This window comes from Fusarium musae, chromosome 7 (genome assembly GCF_019915245.1).
Source record: "Fusarium musae strain F31 chromosome 7, whole genome shotgun sequence".
NCBI classification, from domain to species: domain Eukaryota; kingdom Fungi; phylum Ascomycota; class Sordariomycetes; order Hypocreales; family Nectriaceae; genus Fusarium; species Fusarium musae.
In genome coordinates, this window is record NC_058393.1 from 701,357 (window position 1) to 722,199 (window position 20,843).

The 20,843-nt window shown below is 45.7% G+C and overlaps 8 protein-coding genes across 8 annotated transcripts; 5 read left to right on the plus strand and 3 right to left on the minus strand.

The window, feature by feature from the left end:
* Positions 1-2,504: 2,504 nt before the first annotated feature.
* J7337_009408 (uncharacterized protein) lies at positions 2,505-4,036 on the plus strand (the record flags this gene model as incomplete). Its single annotated transcript, XM_044827006.1, has 6 exons — positions 2,505-2,603; positions 2,657-2,790; positions 2,927-2,993; positions 3,040-3,067; positions 3,409-3,743; positions 3,800-4,036. 6 exons carry the CDS (start codon positions 2,505-2,507, stop codon positions 4,034-4,036), a joined length of 900 nt encoding a protein of 299 aa, XP_044677600.1.
* A 72-nt stretch (positions 4,037-4,108) lies between these two features.
* Positions 4,109-4,999, minus strand: J7337_009409 (uncharacterized protein; the record flags this gene model as incomplete). Its single annotated transcript, XM_044827007.1, has 1 exon — positions 4,109-4,999. The coding sequence occupies one exon, from the start codon at positions 4,997-4,999 to the stop codon at positions 4,109-4,111; it is 891 nt and encodes a 296-aa protein (XP_044677601.1).
* A 965-nt stretch (positions 5,000-5,964) lies between these two features.
* Positions 5,965-6,639, plus strand: J7337_009410 (uncharacterized protein; the record flags this gene model as incomplete). Its single annotated transcript, XM_044827008.1, has 1 exon — positions 5,965-6,639. The coding sequence occupies one exon, from the start codon at positions 5,965-5,967 to the stop codon at positions 6,637-6,639; it is 675 nt and encodes a 224-aa protein (XP_044677602.1).
* Positions 6,640-9,823: 3,184 nt separating this feature from the next.
* Positions 9,824-10,906, plus strand: J7337_009411 (uncharacterized protein; the record flags this gene model as incomplete). Its single annotated transcript, XM_044827009.1, has 1 exon — positions 9,824-10,906. One exon carries the CDS (start codon positions 9,824-9,826, stop codon positions 10,904-10,906), a length of 1,083 nt encoding a protein of 360 aa, XP_044677603.1.
* A 2,039-nt stretch (positions 10,907-12,945) lies between these two features.
* On the plus strand, positions 12,946-14,123 carry J7337_009412 (uncharacterized protein; the record flags this gene model as incomplete). Its single annotated transcript, XM_044827010.1, has 2 exons — positions 12,946-13,011; positions 13,065-14,123. The coding sequence occupies 2 exons, from the start codon at positions 12,946-12,948 to the stop codon at positions 14,121-14,123; spliced, it is 1,125 nt and encodes a 374-aa protein (XP_044677604.1).
* A 330-nt stretch (positions 14,124-14,453) lies between these two features.
* On the minus strand, positions 14,454-15,290 carry J7337_009413 (uncharacterized protein; the record flags this gene model as incomplete). The annotated part of the gene is made up of 1 exon (XM_044827011.1): positions 14,454-15,290. One exon carries the CDS (start codon positions 15,288-15,290, stop codon positions 14,454-14,456), a length of 837 nt encoding a protein of 278 aa, XP_044677605.1.
* Positions 15,291-16,574: 1,284 nt separating this feature from the next.
* J7337_009414 (uncharacterized protein) lies at positions 16,575-17,935 on the plus strand (the record flags this gene model as incomplete). Its single annotated transcript, XM_044827012.1, has 3 exons — positions 16,575-16,792; positions 16,844-17,033; positions 17,102-17,935. 3 exons carry the CDS (start codon positions 16,575-16,577, stop codon positions 17,933-17,935), a joined length of 1,242 nt encoding a protein of 413 aa, XP_044677606.1.
* A 131-nt stretch (positions 17,936-18,066) lies between these two features.
* On the minus strand, positions 18,067-19,882 carry J7337_009415 (uncharacterized protein; the record flags this gene model as incomplete). The annotated part of the gene is made up of 2 exons (XM_044827013.1): positions 18,067-19,678; positions 19,785-19,882. 2 exons carry the CDS (start codon positions 19,880-19,882, stop codon positions 18,067-18,069), a joined length of 1,710 nt encoding a protein of 569 aa, XP_044677607.1.
* Between the last annotated feature and the right edge of the window lie 961 nt (positions 19,883-20,843).

Consider the following 20,843-nt stretch of genomic DNA (forward strand, 5'->3'; position numbering starts at 1 on the left):
CTCTTAATAATTATAGAAAGGCTTTTAATATAATATTTATATAGAATCCTTTAATAATAATAATATTATTAAAGGTAAGTAACTAAGTTCTTACTTTTACTAAGCTATTTAGGATCTTTTAAATTACTTTAGTCCTTTTTTTTAAGATTAAGAAGCTTATATCCCCTATTTCTATATAGTTACTATTTATTAAAATAAAAGAACCTTTTTTAAATAAGGCTATTATATTTATTAAGTAAGTAATACTATAGGTATTTAATAAGGTACTTTATATAAGTAAGTAAAGGGGTTTTTTATAAATAGTATAAAGCTATATATTATACTTAGCTTTAGTTAAGATATTAGGTAATAAGATAAAGTTTATTAGGTTACTAAGATAAGTAAATAAACCCTAGTTTCTTTAATTTTATAAGCTTTTTTTATTACTATTTTTTATAACTTTTAGCTTAAGCTATTTCTAAAAGGGCTTATTAAGCTTTTTATAGATTTACTTAAGCTTATTATTAAAAGGTTTTTTAATATAATAAAGGGCTATATTAGTAACTATATAAATAAAGAGGGTATATTTTTTAGCCTTTTACTAATAGTTATTTTACTTATAAAGGCAGTTATTATACTTCTTTAGCTTATTTATATAATTATTAAAGGTTATATAAATTAAATAGCTTTTATTAAATAGGTTTCTTTTAATAACTATATATAGTTTACTAGCTAGTTTTATAAAAGAGGTTTCTTTATTAGTTTTCTTTTTTTTAAGGAGTATATTTTATTTAGTTTCTGCCTATAAAAAGGCTATCCTTTTCTTAATTGCTTTTAAAAAGTAATTAACTTTTAGGTTTTTTAAGATCTTAAGGATATAATAAAGTCTAGCTTATATATAAGCTTTTTACTATTATAGTAACTACTATTTAAGGCTTTATTAAGCTTTAAAAGTATTATTAAAGACTTTAAGATATTTTTAAGTAATCTCCTTAATTATAGTTATTATACTTAATACTAAATCCTCTTTTAGGCCTTAAAGTAGCTAGTAAATTATATAGCCTTTTAGGTAATTTTCTTTAACTTAAGTAAATATAAAAGATAAGATACTAGAGTTAATACTTTTTATAATATAAGCTAGGATTTATAAGTATTTATTAGTATATTACTTATATTATCTTTAAATATATTATAATCTTAAAAAAGATATTTTATAAAAGATCTTTAGATTATTTATAAAAAGTTTAAAAGGCAGTTTTTCTCTAATTTTAATAGTAATTACTTTAATCTTATACTTTATAAGCTTTCTTTTAATAAAAGTATTAAAGTCTTTAACTAGAGGTTCTTATAGCTTATTAGAAGCTTTATTAGTATACTTAGGGTTAATTTATAGCTATACTTTATATACTTTAGCTTATAATTTAATCTTCTAAATTTATAGAATCTAGTTATCTAGATTATAAAGGATTATATAAGTAAAAGTATATAAAGTGCTTTATTTATTAATAGTTATATTTTATAAGCTTAATAATCCTTTTAAGGATATTAGTTTTATAAAATAAGATAAATAAATATATATTAAGTAATATAGTAAAGTTACTAGGTCTTATACCTACCTAGGCTTATAACTGTAATATATATAGTAAAGGGGTATATATAAGGGTTAAAAGAGCCTTAATTTTTCTTATATAATAAGGGAAGCTATACTATATATATATAAAAGGAGCGCTAATCCTTATTAGGTAAGCTAGACTGATTAGGGCTACCCTATCTTTTAATATAGTAGATCAGCCATAAATACTGCCTGGCCTGAGGTTTGCTTGTTATAGGCATAGCAGTTGATTTATTGTTTTTAAACCCCTCTCGTGTTATTCTTCATGGATTGACGTGATCTTGAATAGAGGGGTAGCTGAATGGGCTGCAGATGAAACACGTGGCGTTGTCAGATTAGGTCGACGATCTTTAAGGCTGAACCTCATGTCAGACGCGATTGCAAGGCGAGTTCTTGGGTTACTTTGGTGGAGAGATCCTACTCAATTTCGGTATGTTCCTCGTTGGACTACTATATCTGTTGTTGTGACGACCTCTATTGGCAGCTCCTACGGTTTAAAAAGGGCGCGATCCTTATGCCTCCAGTATCGACTCTGTAGGGTGATGCTAAAGACTCCTTGAGTCCACAGTTTCTCGTTATTCTCACGCGATCTTCTCTTTCTTACTCGATACCACAGCGGAGGTAATAATTGAACAACTCTCTATTCGAACAATTGTGGGGTTGACCACCCAGAATAGCATGTCCTTGTAGGGGTAGTATACCCAATTATTATGCACTACAACTTCATCAAAGGAGCTGATAGGACTGGGCCCAGTATACTTTTACTGTGCCGTACTTTGTCGCGTTTCATGACCATATCCGGTATGCGAAGCGTGGCAGGTCAATTCGATCGTGTTGGTTCATGGTGGAAGAGGAGATAAAGAACGCAGATATGTGTCGTACTCTTCTTCTTACCTCGCCACCCTATTATATCATGTCGAAAATGACTTCACAGGATAACTCTGAGCCAGCTCAGGTAGCCACGGATATCTCTGGTCTTCTCCCTCCCGAGCATTGGGCAGAGGTGGCTGAGGTTAGTATGATACGAGATCGAAGACCGTGATAACGCCGCTAATCAGAAGTCAGGAGCTGGGCGACACAGATTCTGCTCTGGAAGATGATAATGCTGAGTCGACCGCATCAATTACTTCAAGTATCCTCGAGTATAGAAACATCAATGGCAGAACATATCACCACGATATCGGCAACGCGCAGTACTGGTAAGTTATTGGAAGAGTCTACGATACGTGCGCGATTAATGAATGTAGGGGAACGAATGACGAGAAGCAAAACGAATCGATGGATATTAAGTGTGTTTTATGATGCAAGCTCAAATATGCGTACTAATGTGTGTAGCCATCATGTTTTGACGCTGGTTCTGGACGGTGCGCTGTACCTAGCGCCTCTCTCGAAGGATATCAAGGTTCGTTGCTGTCGTGAGCTATGGAGTGCCCTGCTGACTTTCATAGAATGCTATTGATATTGGTACAGGAACCGGTGAGTCTCAGAGAACTAGTTGATTTGGTTGTGATCGGAACTGATCACTGCTCGAGTGAGCTAAGTTGTACCAAGACCGCGCCAAAGTTGTACTCCAGGTATACTCATGCTGACATGACACTCTACTCTAGGTATCTGGGCTATGTAGGTATTTACGATCAAACGACTAAATGGTTGGAGTCAACTGACTTCAACAGCGATTTTGCGAATAGCTTTCCAGACACGCAAGTCATAGGCACCGATGTGTCACCAATCCAGCCAGGCTGGATCCCTCCAAACTTACGATTGTAAGAGATTTATCCATGCCCATCAGCAAATCTGACACTTTGGTAGCGATATAGAAGACTGCACTCAAGAGTGGACGTTCGCCCCTAACTCGCAGGATTACATCCACTTCCGCTGGCTTGTCGGCAGTATCGTAGACTGGGACCAGCTATTCAAAGAAGCATATAGATGTCTCAAACCAGGTGGCTATATAGAAAGCCACGAGGCTCTTTCTAGAATGGACTGCGATGACGGAAGTATCACCGAGAAGAGCGCCATGCACCAATGGGGAAAGTTCTTCGTTGAGGGTGGTCAGAAGATCGGTCGTTCTTTTACGATCGTTGAAGATGGAGTACAGAGATCTGCTATGGAGAAGGCTGGTTTTGTTAAAATTGAGGAACGTGACTTCAAGGTAAGAAAATCTCTTTCAGCGGCCGTTCGGCCTGCACTTACATATCCTCTCGGTAGGTTCCCATTGGAGGTTGGCCAAGGGATCCCAAGACGAAAGAAATTGGCAAATATGCTCAGGCTACGCTTGAGCAGGATATTGAAGGTTACGTTTTGTTCATGGCGAATACCGTGGAGGGATGGACTAGGGCGGAGGTCCAGGTGTATATCTCGATGCTAAGAAGGGAGTTGAGGCAGGGGACTATGCATCCTTATTATCGGCAGAAGGTTGTCTGGGCTCAGAAACCAAATGAATAAGGTGGAACTGGCAGTGGTATAAGGATTTTGTGCTTATCCATAATATAACAACTGTTCCTTGGTTTACATAAGCTAGTAAGACCCCATTCTCTCTTCTATCAGCTCCGTAAACTTTATTAGGTCTGCTGAGCACGGTTCCAGTACTTCTTTCAACACGGGAACCCACCATTCTTCTATCCCTGGGCCGAGACCTATGGCTACCGCATATTCCACATACTCTGGATAAAACCCGCTCAACTCCCAGTCGATTATCCCTGTGATAGTACTTCCATCAACCATGATATTGCGCGGTGATAGGTCGCCATGAGTAAGAACGAAACGTCCAGTTGATTTACGTCGTTGCTTCTCCAGAACCCTCTTCCATTTCCAGCGTTGAAGGCTTCCACCTGACAGTCTTGCCAGGCACCATTCATCAAAAGACTCTTCGTCTTCAAAGGGGCCACAGTGCCTAACAAATGTGGTGTTGTATATATTGCGGGTGGGCTGTTTGTCGATACGGCCTATGTACGGCTGTGTCAAAGTACGCATTTGTTTCATCTGAGCGCGCAGCTGCTCCTTGACAGATGTTTGCTCGGCTTCAGACATGTTCTGCCAGACATCAACAAGTGGCTCTCCCGGAACACGCTCACTGATCATAACACGTGCAATAGGCCGTCTGGTGATAATATCATAGACTCCACGGACCTTGGGTGCTAATACGCCGTGCGTGGCGGCATAATGCATCATGTCGGCTTGAGCGCGGTCTATGCCATCTGGGTTGCTGACTTTGAGCGCGAGTACTTCGCCATGGGAGTTGGTATGCTCCAAGACTCGATTCCCCCAGTAGTTGTGTATCTCTTTGCCGACAACGGCATCAAGATAACTACATTTTAAATACTTGGGCAACTTGTCATCCGAGTTATCTTGCTTCTCAGGCTCCGAGTCAATTTGTTCATCTTGATCTGCTTCCGTGGTGCTGGACATGTTGATCGTTGTCTTGCGTTTAAGACAACATATAAGGAAATAAAAAGTGAGTTTGAGAAATATGAGAGCTGAGGTGAGAATATTTGTTTGGTGGTTCGTGAGCTCGCACCTATAGTATCGAATGTGCATCCGGGCTTGTGTCTGCCGATAGACAGTGGAAGTTGGTCGACGCGATTCAGGCCTGGCCTGACCTGAATCAACACAGCCCCCGAATAAGCCGAATTTAGCCGCGCGACTACTTGGCCAAGTCATTTTTAGCGCTCGCAGGTACCTGGAAAAACATATGCGAGCAATGATTGGTTCAGCCATCCAGAATTAAACTGGGCGCCTAACGTTAGACGGCACGCAAGTTGAAAGTGAGAACTGATATCCTCAATGAAGAGGCCCCCTAATGATTGATTAGATAGTGCCACTCACTAGCCTTGCATCTGCATAACATTTCTTTTGGGGTCTCAATTGGAGACTTGTCCCCGTACCGAACAGAGATGTCAATCTTGTAGAGGCAAAACTTGAGTCAAATGTCTCGAACACCCGAGAGGCATATTATTGAATACGCATCACTCGAAAAATCATACGACGTGACCAGATTCCATGGGTGGAGCTTTGAATGGCCCATGGGGTATTGTCAGCCTGAAACAACCTCCATCTTTCTGTATAACACAACCAACGGTCAAAACTCCAGCGCTTAGGATACAAGCTTGCGTGGATGGCTTCCCACGAGCACGACGCAATATGGTTTGCAGAGCAATGAAATTCTATTTATAAACTGTTTCATGTTGATGGAGAGCTGGTTTGATATATAACGGCATTTCAATGCCTCAGAAGACGCTATTCATACTTCCTTGGTTTACTCATTTCACATCATATAAAGCATCTACTCTTTATACTACAATCTTTTGTTTCGAATTGGATACTTTTGCACTCTATCCATCACATATTGTCTGAATAAGACCAAAATAGAATCAATGTCTACATCTGACTCTTCCCGTTCTACTACCTCACGGAACTTGCATCTCCTGCAGTTCACCGGTCCTCGAGGTGGTTGTGACCAACACTGGGCTTTCTTTGTTCCAAGCGTCGACGGTAGCCCAGAGGGCAAAATTGTCCATATTAGAGTCAATAAGGACACCAGGCAGAGAGTCGTCAATTGTACTGTCCATCTTGAAAGCTTTACTCCTACAAGAACCCGGTCTAGATTCCGAGCTTTCGTCGTCCCGGGTGCTGTCGTATTAGCATCGAGATTGAAACGAGCTGGGGACGAAGTCCATGCTGCTTTCTTTTCTGGCAACTCACGCTCACACCCCGGTGATCCTACATATCATATGGTTGCCAACAACTGTCAGCATTTTTGCTACTTGGTTCTGAAGAACCTGAACTGGAATCTCCCCGATCAGGTTCCTGGTCATGCAATCGACTACCTCGAGTCCGAGTCAACGCCACTGCTCGCTGTCAGGCAGATTTTGGATACTCTTCGACGTCAGCAGGATCCATTTCCAAGGCCCGTCTTTGAAGCTGATGGCAGATGGTGGCGATATAACCCCATGCGTCAGCAAAGAGAGTATTGGGATGAGAGGAACCGCTCCTGGCTTGTTCCCGCAGCAACTCCAAGGGCATCTTACACTCGAATGTCTATTAGTTAGGCTGCTTAGTTGCCATTTCCATCTCAGTCTCATGTTACGGATATTGTTTGTAGATCTTTAGCTAAATAGTCTGTTTATCACAATTCCTTTGTACGTACAGCTTTATGTTTGTTTTGTTCCCAGAAATCCCAAAGTGGTTGTGAGTCGGATAATATGCATATAATCTATTATCTATGGTATAAAATAAGAGTGCTTTGCTTTTCTTTCATCAGGAGCAACTCATATCATCCATCAAGAAAGGAATTCGAAGGCTTATTACAACGATGGTAGCTCCGACGAATAACCGCAATCGTGCCAATCACACATTACAATCAACACAGCACCCGCGCCAATGAAACGCATGAGTCGCACAAGGAGATAAGAGACAACGAAATGACTCAAATCAGGTCACACATATCCTACAAGTCAGTAGGCTCAGGGATAGATATAGAGATCAATTCCGCGACTGTCAAAGTACAGGCGACATTTGATGACTTGCATGCCATAATCGAAGACTTCCTGGCTTCAGCTGAAGATCAAATGGGAGTGGCTGTGTGATGTATGCGAGCTCCAGGCTGGCCTCAATATCATATATGACCAATAGATTGTTCAGCTGCGGTATCGATCTGACAGCCAAAGGTGTGCCTCGTGAGACATGCGTGATGTGAATGTTTTGTGATAAGAATATGTACGATAAAGTGAAGACAGGCCAAACAATCCGTCCCTAAAAACACAAACAATAGTAATTAACTTTTATCCTCCCAAATTCCCTTTCATTTCAGTCCTCCCTCATACTTATAGAGGATTTCGATAATCCAAAGCTTCCTGAGTGATGCGATTTCACTCATCCGTCCCCCGACTTTCTCATTTGTCTTCATGTGAGGGGTATTCGGAGACAGCAGTCTCAGGTTCTCAGCCAACACACCTTGCTCTGATCTCATGACGAGAGCACGGACGATAACGGCACGGCACGAATGGTCGAGCGATTTAGCCACCCCCATGCATCACTGCATATGTATGTGCTCATCTCATGAGTGGCACACCCAAGAGCCTGGAGCTTCATGAAGTACCTCATGTCAGCGGTCTTGTTCCTCTACAATATTGCATCGACTATTGCCCAGGTATGGCTTTGCCTTCACATAAATAATCTTCACTTACAGCTGCCAGATTGATGCCAAGCATACCGACATGATGACCAAACGTTTGTAGCTCAAGAAGCCCTGCCATCGGGGAACCGGAACCGGAACCCCCAAACTCTGTTGTGGTACAGACAGGCCCAGGGTACACAAGAGGCCTGCAGAGTCTATATAAAGACCGATAAGACTGAAGTTGATCACTGTATTGTGCGAGTTGCTGTGAGTCTGCGTATGAGTTTGATTGCCGTTGACTTGATCTCTGTTTCCAGTAGAGGTAGCTGCAACGTGTGCATCGGTTCTAACGTCGGTAATGTTGAGAATCTCATTCTTGGTATCAGTTGGTCGGTGCTTCGTCGACGCCGAGGCATCACCATCCTTAATAGGAGAAGTCATACCCACCATGGACGGGTCCGTATCCGCTCTGGTCGTGATGGTGTGATGGATGTATGGAGGACGAGTTCCATTAGGCAAATTGTGCCATTGTGCGTGGGTACACAACCGAGGGCTTTTTGCGCTGCTGCAAGGGTGACCCTTGTGCATATGCAGTCTTCTGTATGGTCACCTGCGTATGGCCTCGAAGTCGGCCATGTCTCAAAAATGACGTTATTAACTCCAGGGCAGAAACCTTGTGTTAGACAAAGAGATGTTATCAGTTCATTTAGCATTGATATCAATATGGCAATCATCAGAACCAAACTTATCATTCACAGACACTCCATGAGTCTGGGTGTTGCTACACAGTAATATTATAGACCCGATGAACGAACTCCAATGCTCATAATTCTACCTACACATGCTGATAATACGTTGTTGGTCGCCTCTCTGTACTCATGCGCATATGCTGTTGGCTGCATAAAGGGCGTGCAGGTGAATATGTGTGTGATTGTCATTACTTCTTGCAGGCCTCAGGTATTCAGTACATCGATGGCATGTCTCAACAGCTCCGCAATGTCTAACAAGATCATCCAAGTTGAGTTCTCCCTTCTAAGGAACACTTCGGGGTCTTTCTCAACTTTCTCGGAGTTCCCGTGAAGGCGTCAACATCTTCCTCTGTCAGGTGAGTCCATTTGCACTGGGCGCGATCAAACCAACAAGCGGCGCAGCTCACTGAATTGGCACAACACATCAGACACTCTGGCCCTTCTTTCGATCTATGGGTAAAGGCCAACACGTTTCATTTGACTCAGGAGGTGGTTGACGTTGAGTGTCCTCCCTCTTGTGGCTCTCTCCCCATCGGCCCCCAAAGAATCACTCTTTCACATTGAGCTACGCTGCTCTCAGGTTTTCAAACCATTGTAAAGACCGTTTTCTTGAATTCTAGGAACTATATGAGTGTTTATCAGAGTCCAGTGTCACCTAGGGACGTCTCAACCCAATATCGACTGACGAATTACTTGCGAGGCCGAAACCTTGGGTGTTGATACTGTTGGGACTCGAGGCTCGTCACCAAAGCAAGCACCCTGGAACTTGATTATCACAAAAAGTTCTCTCGTCACTCTTCGAGGCTTCATACACACTTTCGAATATCTTTCTACCCTCCTGAGACGAAAATCAATACTCGATACAACACCACCTCCCCAAAGTGCAGGTCTCGACTTCACCAGCATTCCCAAAGTTTCCCATCATCCTGATGAATATCCCCTTGTTACTTCCAGACCGCCTCATATCTAACGTATCAGAGTCTCTACACTGGTAGCCTTGTTCTGTTGTGTAACTCTGCTTCGCCCCCTTTGGCTGTCTTGGGTTTCAACGCAGTCTGACACATGAGGCTCTGCTGTCCATTTTTCACACTTTTTCACAATTCCTCTTCACAATGATGCCTAAATCTTGATGCCGTACTCACGTCTTGGCCTTTTTTTGCGGTCGCACCTTTCACAATTTTCATTATCTACGGTTGATTGATATGCCACGTTTGCACAACCATAACTTCTCCTGCATTCTGACGCACCACACCATTCAATCCTGAGCACGATATCGTCGTCAATGTAGCTATTCACGGCTCTTGGGATACCTTCACCGCTTTTTGCTGCGACGATTTTGCTTGCCTCGTCTCTGAAGTTGAGGCTATCATGGCAGAGATCCTTGGGGTCGCGGCGTCGGCGACCCAGCTTGGTGTAGCTTGCTTTTCTCTTATAGATGTCATTAGAAAGATAAAAGGGAGTGCTTCGACGCTGAAACGATATCATGAGCAGCTCCAAGAACTTCAGAACCTTTCTACCAGCATATCTGAGAACCCCCTTCTTCAAACCCCTGAGATTGGTACACAGACTGATGCTCTTCTTTTCATAATCAACAACAACTGCCTCAATTCTTTGCTTCGCAAGGGGCGAGTACTCCGATCCTGGGGCTTCTTGTACAGAGAACAAGATCTTCTCGATATCTTTGTCAGACTTGAGAGACAGAAGAGCAACCTGTCACTGGCAATTGAGCAAATACAGTCCAAGGCCTTGTATCAGATTCAGACCGACATCCAGATCATGTCCGAGAAGAGACCACTGGACTATACTACCTCCATATCCTCTTCTGAAACTATTTCGGGCCCTCTTGTTTCGCCCGAAAGTACAGAAACTACACATTCGCCAAGTGTCCCACGTATCCCCCCTGATCTCCAGTCTCTACATCACTACGGCCGCTACGTACAATCTTTCTTGCCGCCCAACATGGCTACGAACCCATTTTCAGACCAGCGTTCCTATTCCTATCCCAACGCTTCGACCGGTTTCCCTGACCATCAGTCTGCCTCCCAGCCCGAACAGCCGAGCGACCATTCCCATAGATACAGCATGGGAACATACTACATCAACGCAGTTGCTGGTCCAGGTCATGATCAGTTCAACGGAGATTTGTTCCAGGGCGATGGCAAGCTATCAAAGGAAATCGAAAAGAACAGGCCAGGACGCAAGGACACAACCCCAAAGTTCCACGAGGGACCTCGCAAGTTCGGAGCTGGAAACCAGTACAACGGTGGAAAGTACGAGTTTGAAGGGGATATCGATGGTGCTACTGTATCCGATCTAAATGGCCATGTGTTCCTGAATCCTCTAACCGCGCCCTATCCTCCTGCTGACCCAGGTGATGTCCGCTATGGCGCCCAGTACAACGGTCATGTTATCAGCCAGAAGCACGTTGAGGATCCGGAAAAGCAGGAGTGATAAGAGAAACGAGTCGCTTGATATGAATAGCTTCATCATGTTGGAGCAGGAAAACTTGGAAAAGTAAATTTTTGCTGGAAGTTGTGTATTGTTCTCAATCATCGAGTTTGCCTTGTAGATAGTTCAAGCTCAGTATAGATATGTCACCCTCACTTGGTCAATTCAGAGTATGTTTTGGTATATCATACAACTTATATCTTACTGAACCTCCTTTGTTACCTAAACATACTCAATCTATCTCACTGAACCTTAGGATAGTATTATTCAAAGTGGATCGAAAGGTGTTAAGGCGAATCGCTCCTGATCTTGGGTATCAAACCAACCACTCAAACATCCGCCAACAAATGACTTATCATATCCCTCGTATGCTTAACAACCGACACACAATGTGGATCCTTATCATGCATCTGGTGCGCCAAACGATGCCCTATACCCGGCGGTACATGACTCGTTCCTGAATGCCACAGATTCTGTCTATCCTCCATCAACTGCAACATCGCCACAAAGGATATGGAGCTCGAATTTGGCGTACCAAAAAGCTCAGATTTGACAGCCTTGTTCGCGATACCTTTCCAATCTTGCGGGGTCAGGGTCAGGGAGAATCCTAAGCCGTCGTTTTGCGAAGGCCCCTCTAGCTTTTGACCTTCACTTATGCATAATTCTTTTGATTCTCCCGCATCCTGAGCTCGTTTCGTTTCGTCCTCGACTGACTTCACGATCTTCTTATATCCTTCCGCCAAGGATATAATGAGCGTGTTGAGTAGTTGAGCATTCTGCATTGCCCATAGAAACTTTGTTGGGCAAACTTGACATTGTATGATCCCTGCTGCCGTGGTGGTCAAATGCCGCAGAACCGATAATCGTGCTGTAAAGGGTAAATCATCTGCTTTTCGTACTTCTTCTAGTGATAAGTATAAGCTCGCGAGACAGGCGCAAGTCTGTTGGCCTGGATCAGATTCAAATGCCAATAACTTGGGATCAACATTTGTCTCGTTGCTAAATCTGAGTCAGCTCATCCATCAAGGTGACGATTCAGTCAACTCACCCAAGAGGTAACAGATCCAACGGAACATCTTCAGACATATGTTGGCACGGATCAAAGCTCCCTCTTCGTCCCATATCACTTCCAGTATCACTCCCAATACTCATCGCCAAAGTAGACGGCGAAGTTCTGCTCGCACTACTCTCTTGAGCTTCATTCTCGGAGGCTATCTTCCTCTTCTTCGGCCTTCCCATAGGCATACGAGCCGAGAACTTGCACAGCTCTCCAAGAGTAGAGCATCGTCCGCAAGATGGATAGCTCCCGTCACATTTGAGCTTCTTTTGTCCTTGCAGATTGGTCAGCATGCGCAATATAAGTTTGGACCCCAAGTGTAAGCGGGCAAGGTGGGCGGACATACTGCACTGATCACATGAAGCTCTCCTATTGGCAGGATCTTGCAGATCGGGGGACATTATGTAAAGGATATGAGAGAGAAGTAGTACAGTTTATATACAGAGATAGACCAAGAAACGAAAGATGTTTAGATGTAGGATTCAGAAACTCATCATCTTGTAAGCCCAACAAGGAATAACCGGGATGGATCTCATATGAATAACGTGAGAGCGACAATCAGCGGATCCTACAAGGAACTCCGCCCCGCCGCTAAAAACTCCCCATAGGCTGTAAGAAAAAGATACAGAGAGCGATGAACAAGTCACTAGAGGTACAATGCACTCAATGCAGGACTATTAAATCCTGGGACGAGATTATAGTCGTACAAGAGTACCCTCTCAAATTCCTCTAAAGTTATGGCCAAGAAACTAATTCATAGCTCATGTTGTACAAACTCATTGGCTTTCGACTCTGTCCAGTATTTTTTACATCTAAACGCCGCTAAGAGACCCTGGACCGGAGCCCGGGACTTGCATATTCCGACAGAACCAACCATCGCAGGAAAAAAATTATTTTCCTTCGAGCTACTGATAAAGCCCCCACTATCGTATCAAACTGAACTTTTTTGTTGCATCCCCATCCCATCTACAACTTTGCGACAACAATGGCGCCCTCAAAAGAAGTTGTAGCTCCCGGCACTACCGCCGTCGCAGCAATTGACCCTGATCAGGTTCGTCTCTCCAAGACTCCAATGGCATAACACACCTAACAAATCGTTTGTAGACCTTGAAAGCTTCAAAGGCTCTTCTCGCACACATCAAGAAGGCCGCCAAGCAAAAGGCCGACGAGTCTGAAAAGCGCAATCTCCTCGACGACGATGAAGATCCTACCACGACTCCCATCTGGCTCAACCTGACGACCAAGCGCCACATCGTCGACAAGGCGCGTCTCCAGCCCGGAAAGATCTCCCTTCCTCACTCGCTCAACAACGAAGAGACCACCATCTGCCTCATCACCGCCGAGCCCCAGCGCGCCTACAAGAACATTGTCGCCTCTGAGGACTTCCCCGCCGAGCTGGGCAAGCGCATCACTCGTGTCATCGACTACGGAAAGCTCAAGGCCAAGTACAGCCAGTACGAGGCCCAGAGGAAGCTCTTCGCCGAGGCGGATATCTTCCTCGGTGACGATCGCATCATCAACAGATTACCCAAGATCTTGGGAAAGACCTTTTACAAGACAACGCAGAAGCGACCTGTCCCTGTTAACCTGCAGGCCAAGGCTCCAAAGGTCGATGGAAAGCGCCAGAAGCGTGTCAAGACTGAGGGTACCGTCAACGCAGGCACTCCCGCCGAGATCGCCAAGGAGGTTCAGAAGGCCGTCAACTCTGCATTCGTCAGCCTGAACCCTTCAACAAACACCTCGATCCGAATTGGATATTCCGGTTGGACCGCCGAGCAGATCGCCGAGAACGTCGATGCCGTTGTCACCGGTATGATCGAGAAGTGGATTCCCCAGAAGTGGCGCAACATGAAGAGCATCTACATCAAGGGTCCCGAGACCACCGCCCTTCCCATCTGGCTGACCGATGAGCTCTGGGTCGACGAGAAGGATGTCATTGCCGAGGGCGAGGCCGCCAAGGGTGAGAAGCCCAACATTGGAAAGAAGCGCAAGTCTCTCGACAACACCGACGAGGCTGAGACCGCCGTCGCCCCTACGAAGAAGGCCAAGAAGCAGAAGCAGCTCCCAGAGGCCGACGACGGCAAGCTCGATAAGCAAATCTCGGACCGCAAGGCTCGGTTGAGGAAGCAAAAGGCATCGGCCAGCAAGGCCATTGACAACTGAAACGTGCAATTCAAGGCATCGGTGTTGAGGCGTTCGTTGAAGGGCGGAAAACCCACAAAATAGAATTGTAGCTATACGTGCATTAACAATACAATACAATACATATTGATGGTCTTATGCATCTCTTGCGCCTCGTCTGAGACAATTTTTCCAAAGGGTCGGTCCTGCTAGTAATTGAGACTATTTCGGTGCAGTTGCCTGCATCCGAAGTCTGCCCGTTCTACGCATTTATATTTGAGTGTGATAGTAGGAACGACATGCATGTAGACGAGGCATGGCAGGGATATAACAGTGCTGAATAACTATAATGTGAAAAAGCTATGAATTAATTCAAACCAACTCCAACCTATCTACGGAGTCCTCCATTTCCGACTCAAAGGTTCGTCTCCACGGGCCGCAGTAGTTGGTGATTGTCTCGTTCATGAGTTCAGGGAGGTTCTCGAGGTGTGTACCAGGGGCACTTCGGAATCTGAGGCCACCATTGCGGTCAAGCTCGCGAAGGCCCAGCCAATCCTCTCGATAAAGCTCGCGAGCTCGAAGAGGGATAACCTCTGTGCCATTGACCTCCTCAAACCATGAAGATTCCTTCGGTTTGACAAGTTCATCGTCCTCAAACATCCACATGACGAAGTTGGTCAACTTGCTCAGATTCGCCTTGTACTTTTCGTTCTTTAACTCGCGCTCGTTGTTGATGTCGGCTAAAAAGTGGGAGTTCTCAAGGTATTTGTTGTAAGCGTCTTCGGTTGCTGGGTCACGGTAGTATTGCGCGGGGACGACGGTTGACTGTACGGCATGGCTCCAGGTACCCAGTCTCAAGAGAGCCATAGCTCCCTTGCAGAGCCAGTCGGTAGGGCGGCAGACGTCGAAGTCGCTGATGCCATTGTGTTGGCTACCGATTGTGACGAGACTACGGACTTGTGGCCAGTTGCAGCGCTCGACGTAAGCGCGGAGGAATTGTCCGCCCTGAGAGATACCGATGGCATCAATGGCAGGCGCAGTAGACAGAATGGGGTGCTTGGCCAGTTCCTCGCAAACCTTGCTGACTTGGTCCGAGACATTTCCCTTGAAAGTGGCCGCTCGATCCTGACTGGGATCTTCATCGAGGGCAATGATATGAACATAGGTTCCTGGGTGGATGTCGTCAGCGAGGGCTTGGATGTTCTTCATTCCGTCGCTGTTGAATTGGTCACCAAGGCCGTGCCAAACAACAATAGGTAATGGGTTATCGGATAGGTCATCTCTTGTGTGTGGTGCAGAAGGGGAAGCATAGATCGGTCCAGCCAATCCGATGGCTAACCCAAGCCGGAGCAAGGATGAGGTAAACATGATGGTGATGATATAGATGAAGATGAATGATGATGGTGATCAAGACTCTTTGGAGGAGCCGAAATAGCACCTCTTATGTATTCTTGTGGGTCTGACCCCGAGTGTTTTTGTCGGAGCTGAAAACGTCAGCTATGGCCCCTCCACTTTCCGCTACCTTAATGGCTTAGCCAGCTTAGGTAGGCCTTACCTAGGGAGGTAGGGTCCACAAACTCATAGGGGAGGTAAAGTTAAGGAAAACTTCAGCCCTCTATCCTAAGTGACGAAAAAGCTTAGGCAATTTAGTCCAAGTTTAGGGGAGTCTTCACTCAGTTTATTTTGACAACCCTTTCTAAAGTGTCATGGGTACCTACTTTCTTCCTTCGTGGAAAAAGCATATCATTGATGGCGTAATTATCAAGAGTATATATTGACTACAAGCAACACGGTGTCTACTGCAATGAGGGGATAAAAGCTAATTTCTGTTTGTGCCGAGTCGCTTACTATCTGTACCTGGTCAAGATATCATCGATATTGCCTGCAGGAAGGCGGGGGTGGGTTAGATAGACGCTTCATCCTCGTGCAAGTACCCAGATTCTATCTCGTGATCGAAACAAGATATGTTTGTGAAAGCTCAGTTCTAGGGTTGGTTCAGAAACAAACTCGGACGTTTGGCCCTTTGACGTTCTGAAATCCATCACCAAGATAATCACGGTAATTCTGTGTAGATGCTTCGAGTCTTTGCAATAAATAACTTAACCTCTCGTTTTATTAATCATCATGTCGTCGTACTTGACGAAATGGTCACTTTCGAAAGCATTGGATATCTGGGGCTTGTGATTAACTGCGCCACAGTCACCAGCTTCAGCCACATCGCAAATGGTTTGCATCATGACAACTGAAGTAATTTTGACTCTACGCGACAACAGCCATCATCGCCATAACTGTCGAGAGATTCCGGCTTTCATGTCCCTAATTCATACCGAGCATCCATAATTGAAGCTGGAAACGCTTGCGTGGTACAACACCCAGCGACGAGGCCCACTTGTTCCAATCCATCGACCATTCTATTCTGACACTGAACAACGAACTGCAAACTTGCGACAACCATCATACATACATAGACCTCACAACATCTCTACCGCTCCAATGACAACCTCGAATAACGGCCCGTCCGCGGCCACAAACGGCAACGCGATACCAAAGATCGGTCCCCATCCAGGCACCATCTCCAGTTCGAACCAATACACATCGGAGCTCAAGCTACGACGTATGCTCAAGGATCATGGCTGCGATCCCGCAAGACAGGATAACTACCGCCTTCAGGGTGTGCAGTTGATCGAGAACGTGAGGGAATATCTACAACTGTACGTAGGTCTTGTACGAGGGCTAGGGATCAGAGACTGATTGAACAACAGACCTGTGAGGACGTTCGACACGGCGTGCACGTATTTCCACAAATTCCGACTCAACTTTCGAGACGTCGAATACAACTATCAAGACGCTGCACTAGCATCGCTATTCGTCGCGTGTAAAGTGGAAGATACTATCAAGAAGTCAAAGGAGATTCTCGCGGCGGCTTATAACGTTAAGAACCCCGAGAAAAGCGTCACGCCCGATGACAAGGCAAGTCCAGCAAACAGCAATCACAAACCCCTACTAACTAACACTCTTAGATGTTCGATGGTCCAGGCAAAATCATCATCTGCCTTGAACGTCTCATCCTCGAAACGATCGGCTTCGACTTCCGCACACGCTACCCCCAAAAACTCCTCGTGAAAGTCGTCCGCGATATCTTTGGCAAAGATGATGGAAAACCCTTTTTCGAGACCGCATACGCAATGTGTATCGACATCTACAAGACCTTTGTTCCCATAAAGCGCACAACATTCTCCATGGTCATGGCTGTCGTAGAACTCACAGCCCTCATGACAGAACAGCACGTGGACAGAGTTCAAGAGTACGCAAAGACGAAGCGGCAGTACCACTGGGGTTCAGTCATGGAGACCATGCTCGATATTCTCGATTTATACGTCCAGCATGGGAAATCCACCAAAGTTGGGGCACAGTTTGATCAGAATAAGATCATCGACATCAAGATTCGGCTTAACAACGATCTTGACAAGGCGTTCGAACCTCGATATCTGTACTACTGCTCCCGGTGCGAAGCCGAAGATCCCCAACCTTCTACACCTGCATCAGCGACATCACCCGCGACATCAACATCATGGCCTGGCGATGGAAAACGAACGGTTAAGGGCCCAGAAGGGACGTTGCGTTTTGTGTTTGAGCCAGAGGCTGCGTTGAGAGAAAGGGAGATTACTGAAGCATTCTTTAAGGAAGAATACGAAGAGTATGAAGTCGAGGTTGAAGAGCCGGTGCCTCCGCCGCCGAGGGAGGGTAGGGGAGGATATCATGGGCATAGAGATAGGGGGGATCATAGGAGGGGAGGACCGTATGGGGGATATCGAGGGGATAGGCATTACAGGGGAAGGGGTAGACATTATTGAGGCTAGTCGTACACAAGGACACTTTCTATTAGAGATACCCATTCGTATTACCATGGTAGCATAACACTCTATTGACACTCATGGTCTTACACCTAATCGTCCATACAGTCATATACATGGATATCATCACCCTAAACCTTCTTCTCCCCCTTGACCTCGCCATGATCCCCAATAAGCAAATCCTCTCCCGACGGTCCACTCGACTTAACACCCTCCAACTCCTCCCCATCCTTCTTCGCAACTGTCTCCTCAGCACTCTTGACACTACTCGCCTTACTAACATCCGCGCTCGCAGGACTCTGAACCCGGAGACCCAAATCCTTCTGATTATCCGGATCTTCCATATTCGCACCCTTCCAATCCGCCGGTCGAACCTGCGGCACGGGCTGTCCCTCTTCTGGCTCGAGGACTTCTTCAGGCATAGCGTCAGTGCCTGCGACGCGCCATACTACGGCAATTCGATCAAACGCCCGTGAGCCTTTACGGCTGGATCCTTTGATCCCATCCATGGCGTCCCATTCGATGCTGAAGACGCCGCTGTCGAGGGCCTTGCCGTCTCGTTCGGGGCCTTGGCCTTCGAAGAACGTATTGAACCATACATGTGCGACGGCTGTTACCATGGTTAGGCCCATGCTCTTGGGGGTCTTGTTACGACGCTCGACTGAGATGTTGACATCGCTGTTGGGAATGCGGATCGGGGCCTTGGGTCTTAGAATAACCGCCATGCCGCCTGGCTCTTCTTCCGAGTTTGCTTCTGTGACATCGGTCTTTGACGATGTAGCAGAGTCATTCTTAGTTCTCTCAACGCCCTTGTGTGAACCTGCGGGCGAGACCTTGTGAAGCATCTCTGTGCCCTTTCGTTTGATGGTCTTCGCCTTGCCGAGATGCTCCTTCTCCTCAGTTGCTGATGGCGTTTCACCTGGATTCGTTGCTTCAGAAAAGTGTGCTTCGTCGGGTGCTTTCTCCTTCTGTTTGGTCACCGAGTAACCGGCCATTTCCCATATCATATCGCTAATACCACTCTCCTCAGGTGCTTCAGGATCAACAACCACACGCTCCTCCTTCTTGAATGTGTGAAAGACATCGATCTTCTTCCCCTCGTCTGCAAAACCCTCGATATCGACCTTGACACCATTTCGCAGGCCCCAGACGTGAATCTCGGGAATCTCAATGGGCCGATCGGTGTATTTCTTGCCACCTTTTGTCCAGCGCTCAACGTAGCTGATCCAGCGCAATTGTGAAGGGATCGAGACACCAGCACCAAATCGCGGTCGCATCCGTCGTTCCGTGAAGCGCGCAAGAGCATCTTCAGGTTTCCAACCTTCCTCTGCAATGAGATAACTGCAGCTCACTGTACCACTTCGTCCCTTGCCTGCTTTGCAATGAACCACCACCACTCTCTTATCGCGCTTCTCCTTCCTTTGCGCCTCAGTAACGACATCTTTTCCAGAGGACATGGGTCTTCCGTCGCCCGTGACTACACCACCGCCTAGTTCTCCGCCGTGTAACCAATTGCGCATACTCGCCATGATCATAGGGACAAGTCTGAACGGAGGTGGGTGATGATCAGGCCATGGGTAATGCCTCACGCGACCATACACAGATTCATCAGGATAGCCTGTTCCTTCGGCGCGGAACTCCCATATGGCCCAATCTTCACCATGTTTCGAATCGAGGAATTTGACGAGTTGATCGAGAGGGTTTCGGTATGCGAGTTGGGGATATGTTTCTGAAGGACCAGATCTAAAGAAGACAGCTGTTAGTAGAGTCGCCAGAAAGCGAGATGGCTTCAAAGGGAGCGACTGCGATACCGCTCCCTGGACAAAGTATTCTCGAATATTTGACTTACGTCGCGATGATGTGGTCTGTAACATAGCACAAATCCAAGCCAGCCTCAGGATGCCGAGCTCGCGGCCCCGCGACAATCTGTCGCAAGATCGAAGCCATCACCAGCAGCGATCTTCAAGTTGCGGAGAATAGGTATTAGGGTTCAAAATGACTGATCGCAACTTAATTCGACTGGAAATGGTTGTTTAAGGAGGCGATGGGTTTGGGATGAACAGAACAGGCTGAGGCCGCCTGGTCAAAGAATCCATATGTAACTTGCCTGGCGACGTCATCTCTTGCGCCCCACCAAGGGACCTGATCTTTATCGGGCTTTGATATCATCGACAGCTGATGAAGACGTTACTACGAGATGAGAGCTTACTATGACATGATTTAACAAGGCATGCAGCTAAATGGAAGCCTTTATTTTCGTAGAAAACTATAATGAAGACCTGGCCTGGCCTTTTGCCATCAAATCCTCTCAATGGCTTCTTCTCCGAGAACGCCCTGCTTCGTTACCAAGTTCACAGCCATGTTTTCCTCGGAAATACCAATTACAGCCCACAAATAGCTGTACTTGAGCAATTCAGCAATTTATCATGCTTCTTATCACTGGCAACGGCACAAATCATGATGAAACCTGAAATTCGAATACAATAAAGCTAACACCGGGAAATCCATACCCATCCATCCAGTCTCCTTCGCAAACTTTCCCCATCATTCCCATGGCCACTTCCACTTCCTCCTGAATACCTTGTGCACCAAGTCGATATGCTCGGCTCACAAAGCTTCCTCCGCATGCGCGTGAGAACAGTCGCCAGAAAAGTTCTCCAAGTATAGGAATAAAAAATACAGTCACGAGGCCAAGCCTCTTTTCCACGTTCCTATGGTTGTGCGTTTGTACTCGCTACTCCCATATTCTTTGTCCAGTCTGAAATCGTCGTCGCGTTAACTGCAGAGCAGCTAGTCCAATCGTAGCGTCATGGCGTTTCTATCTTGTCTAGTTCCGCTATGCCTCAATTCATGTCCGTTCAGTATAATCGAGTCAGAAAGACACGAAGCTGCGTATCGTCATATCGAG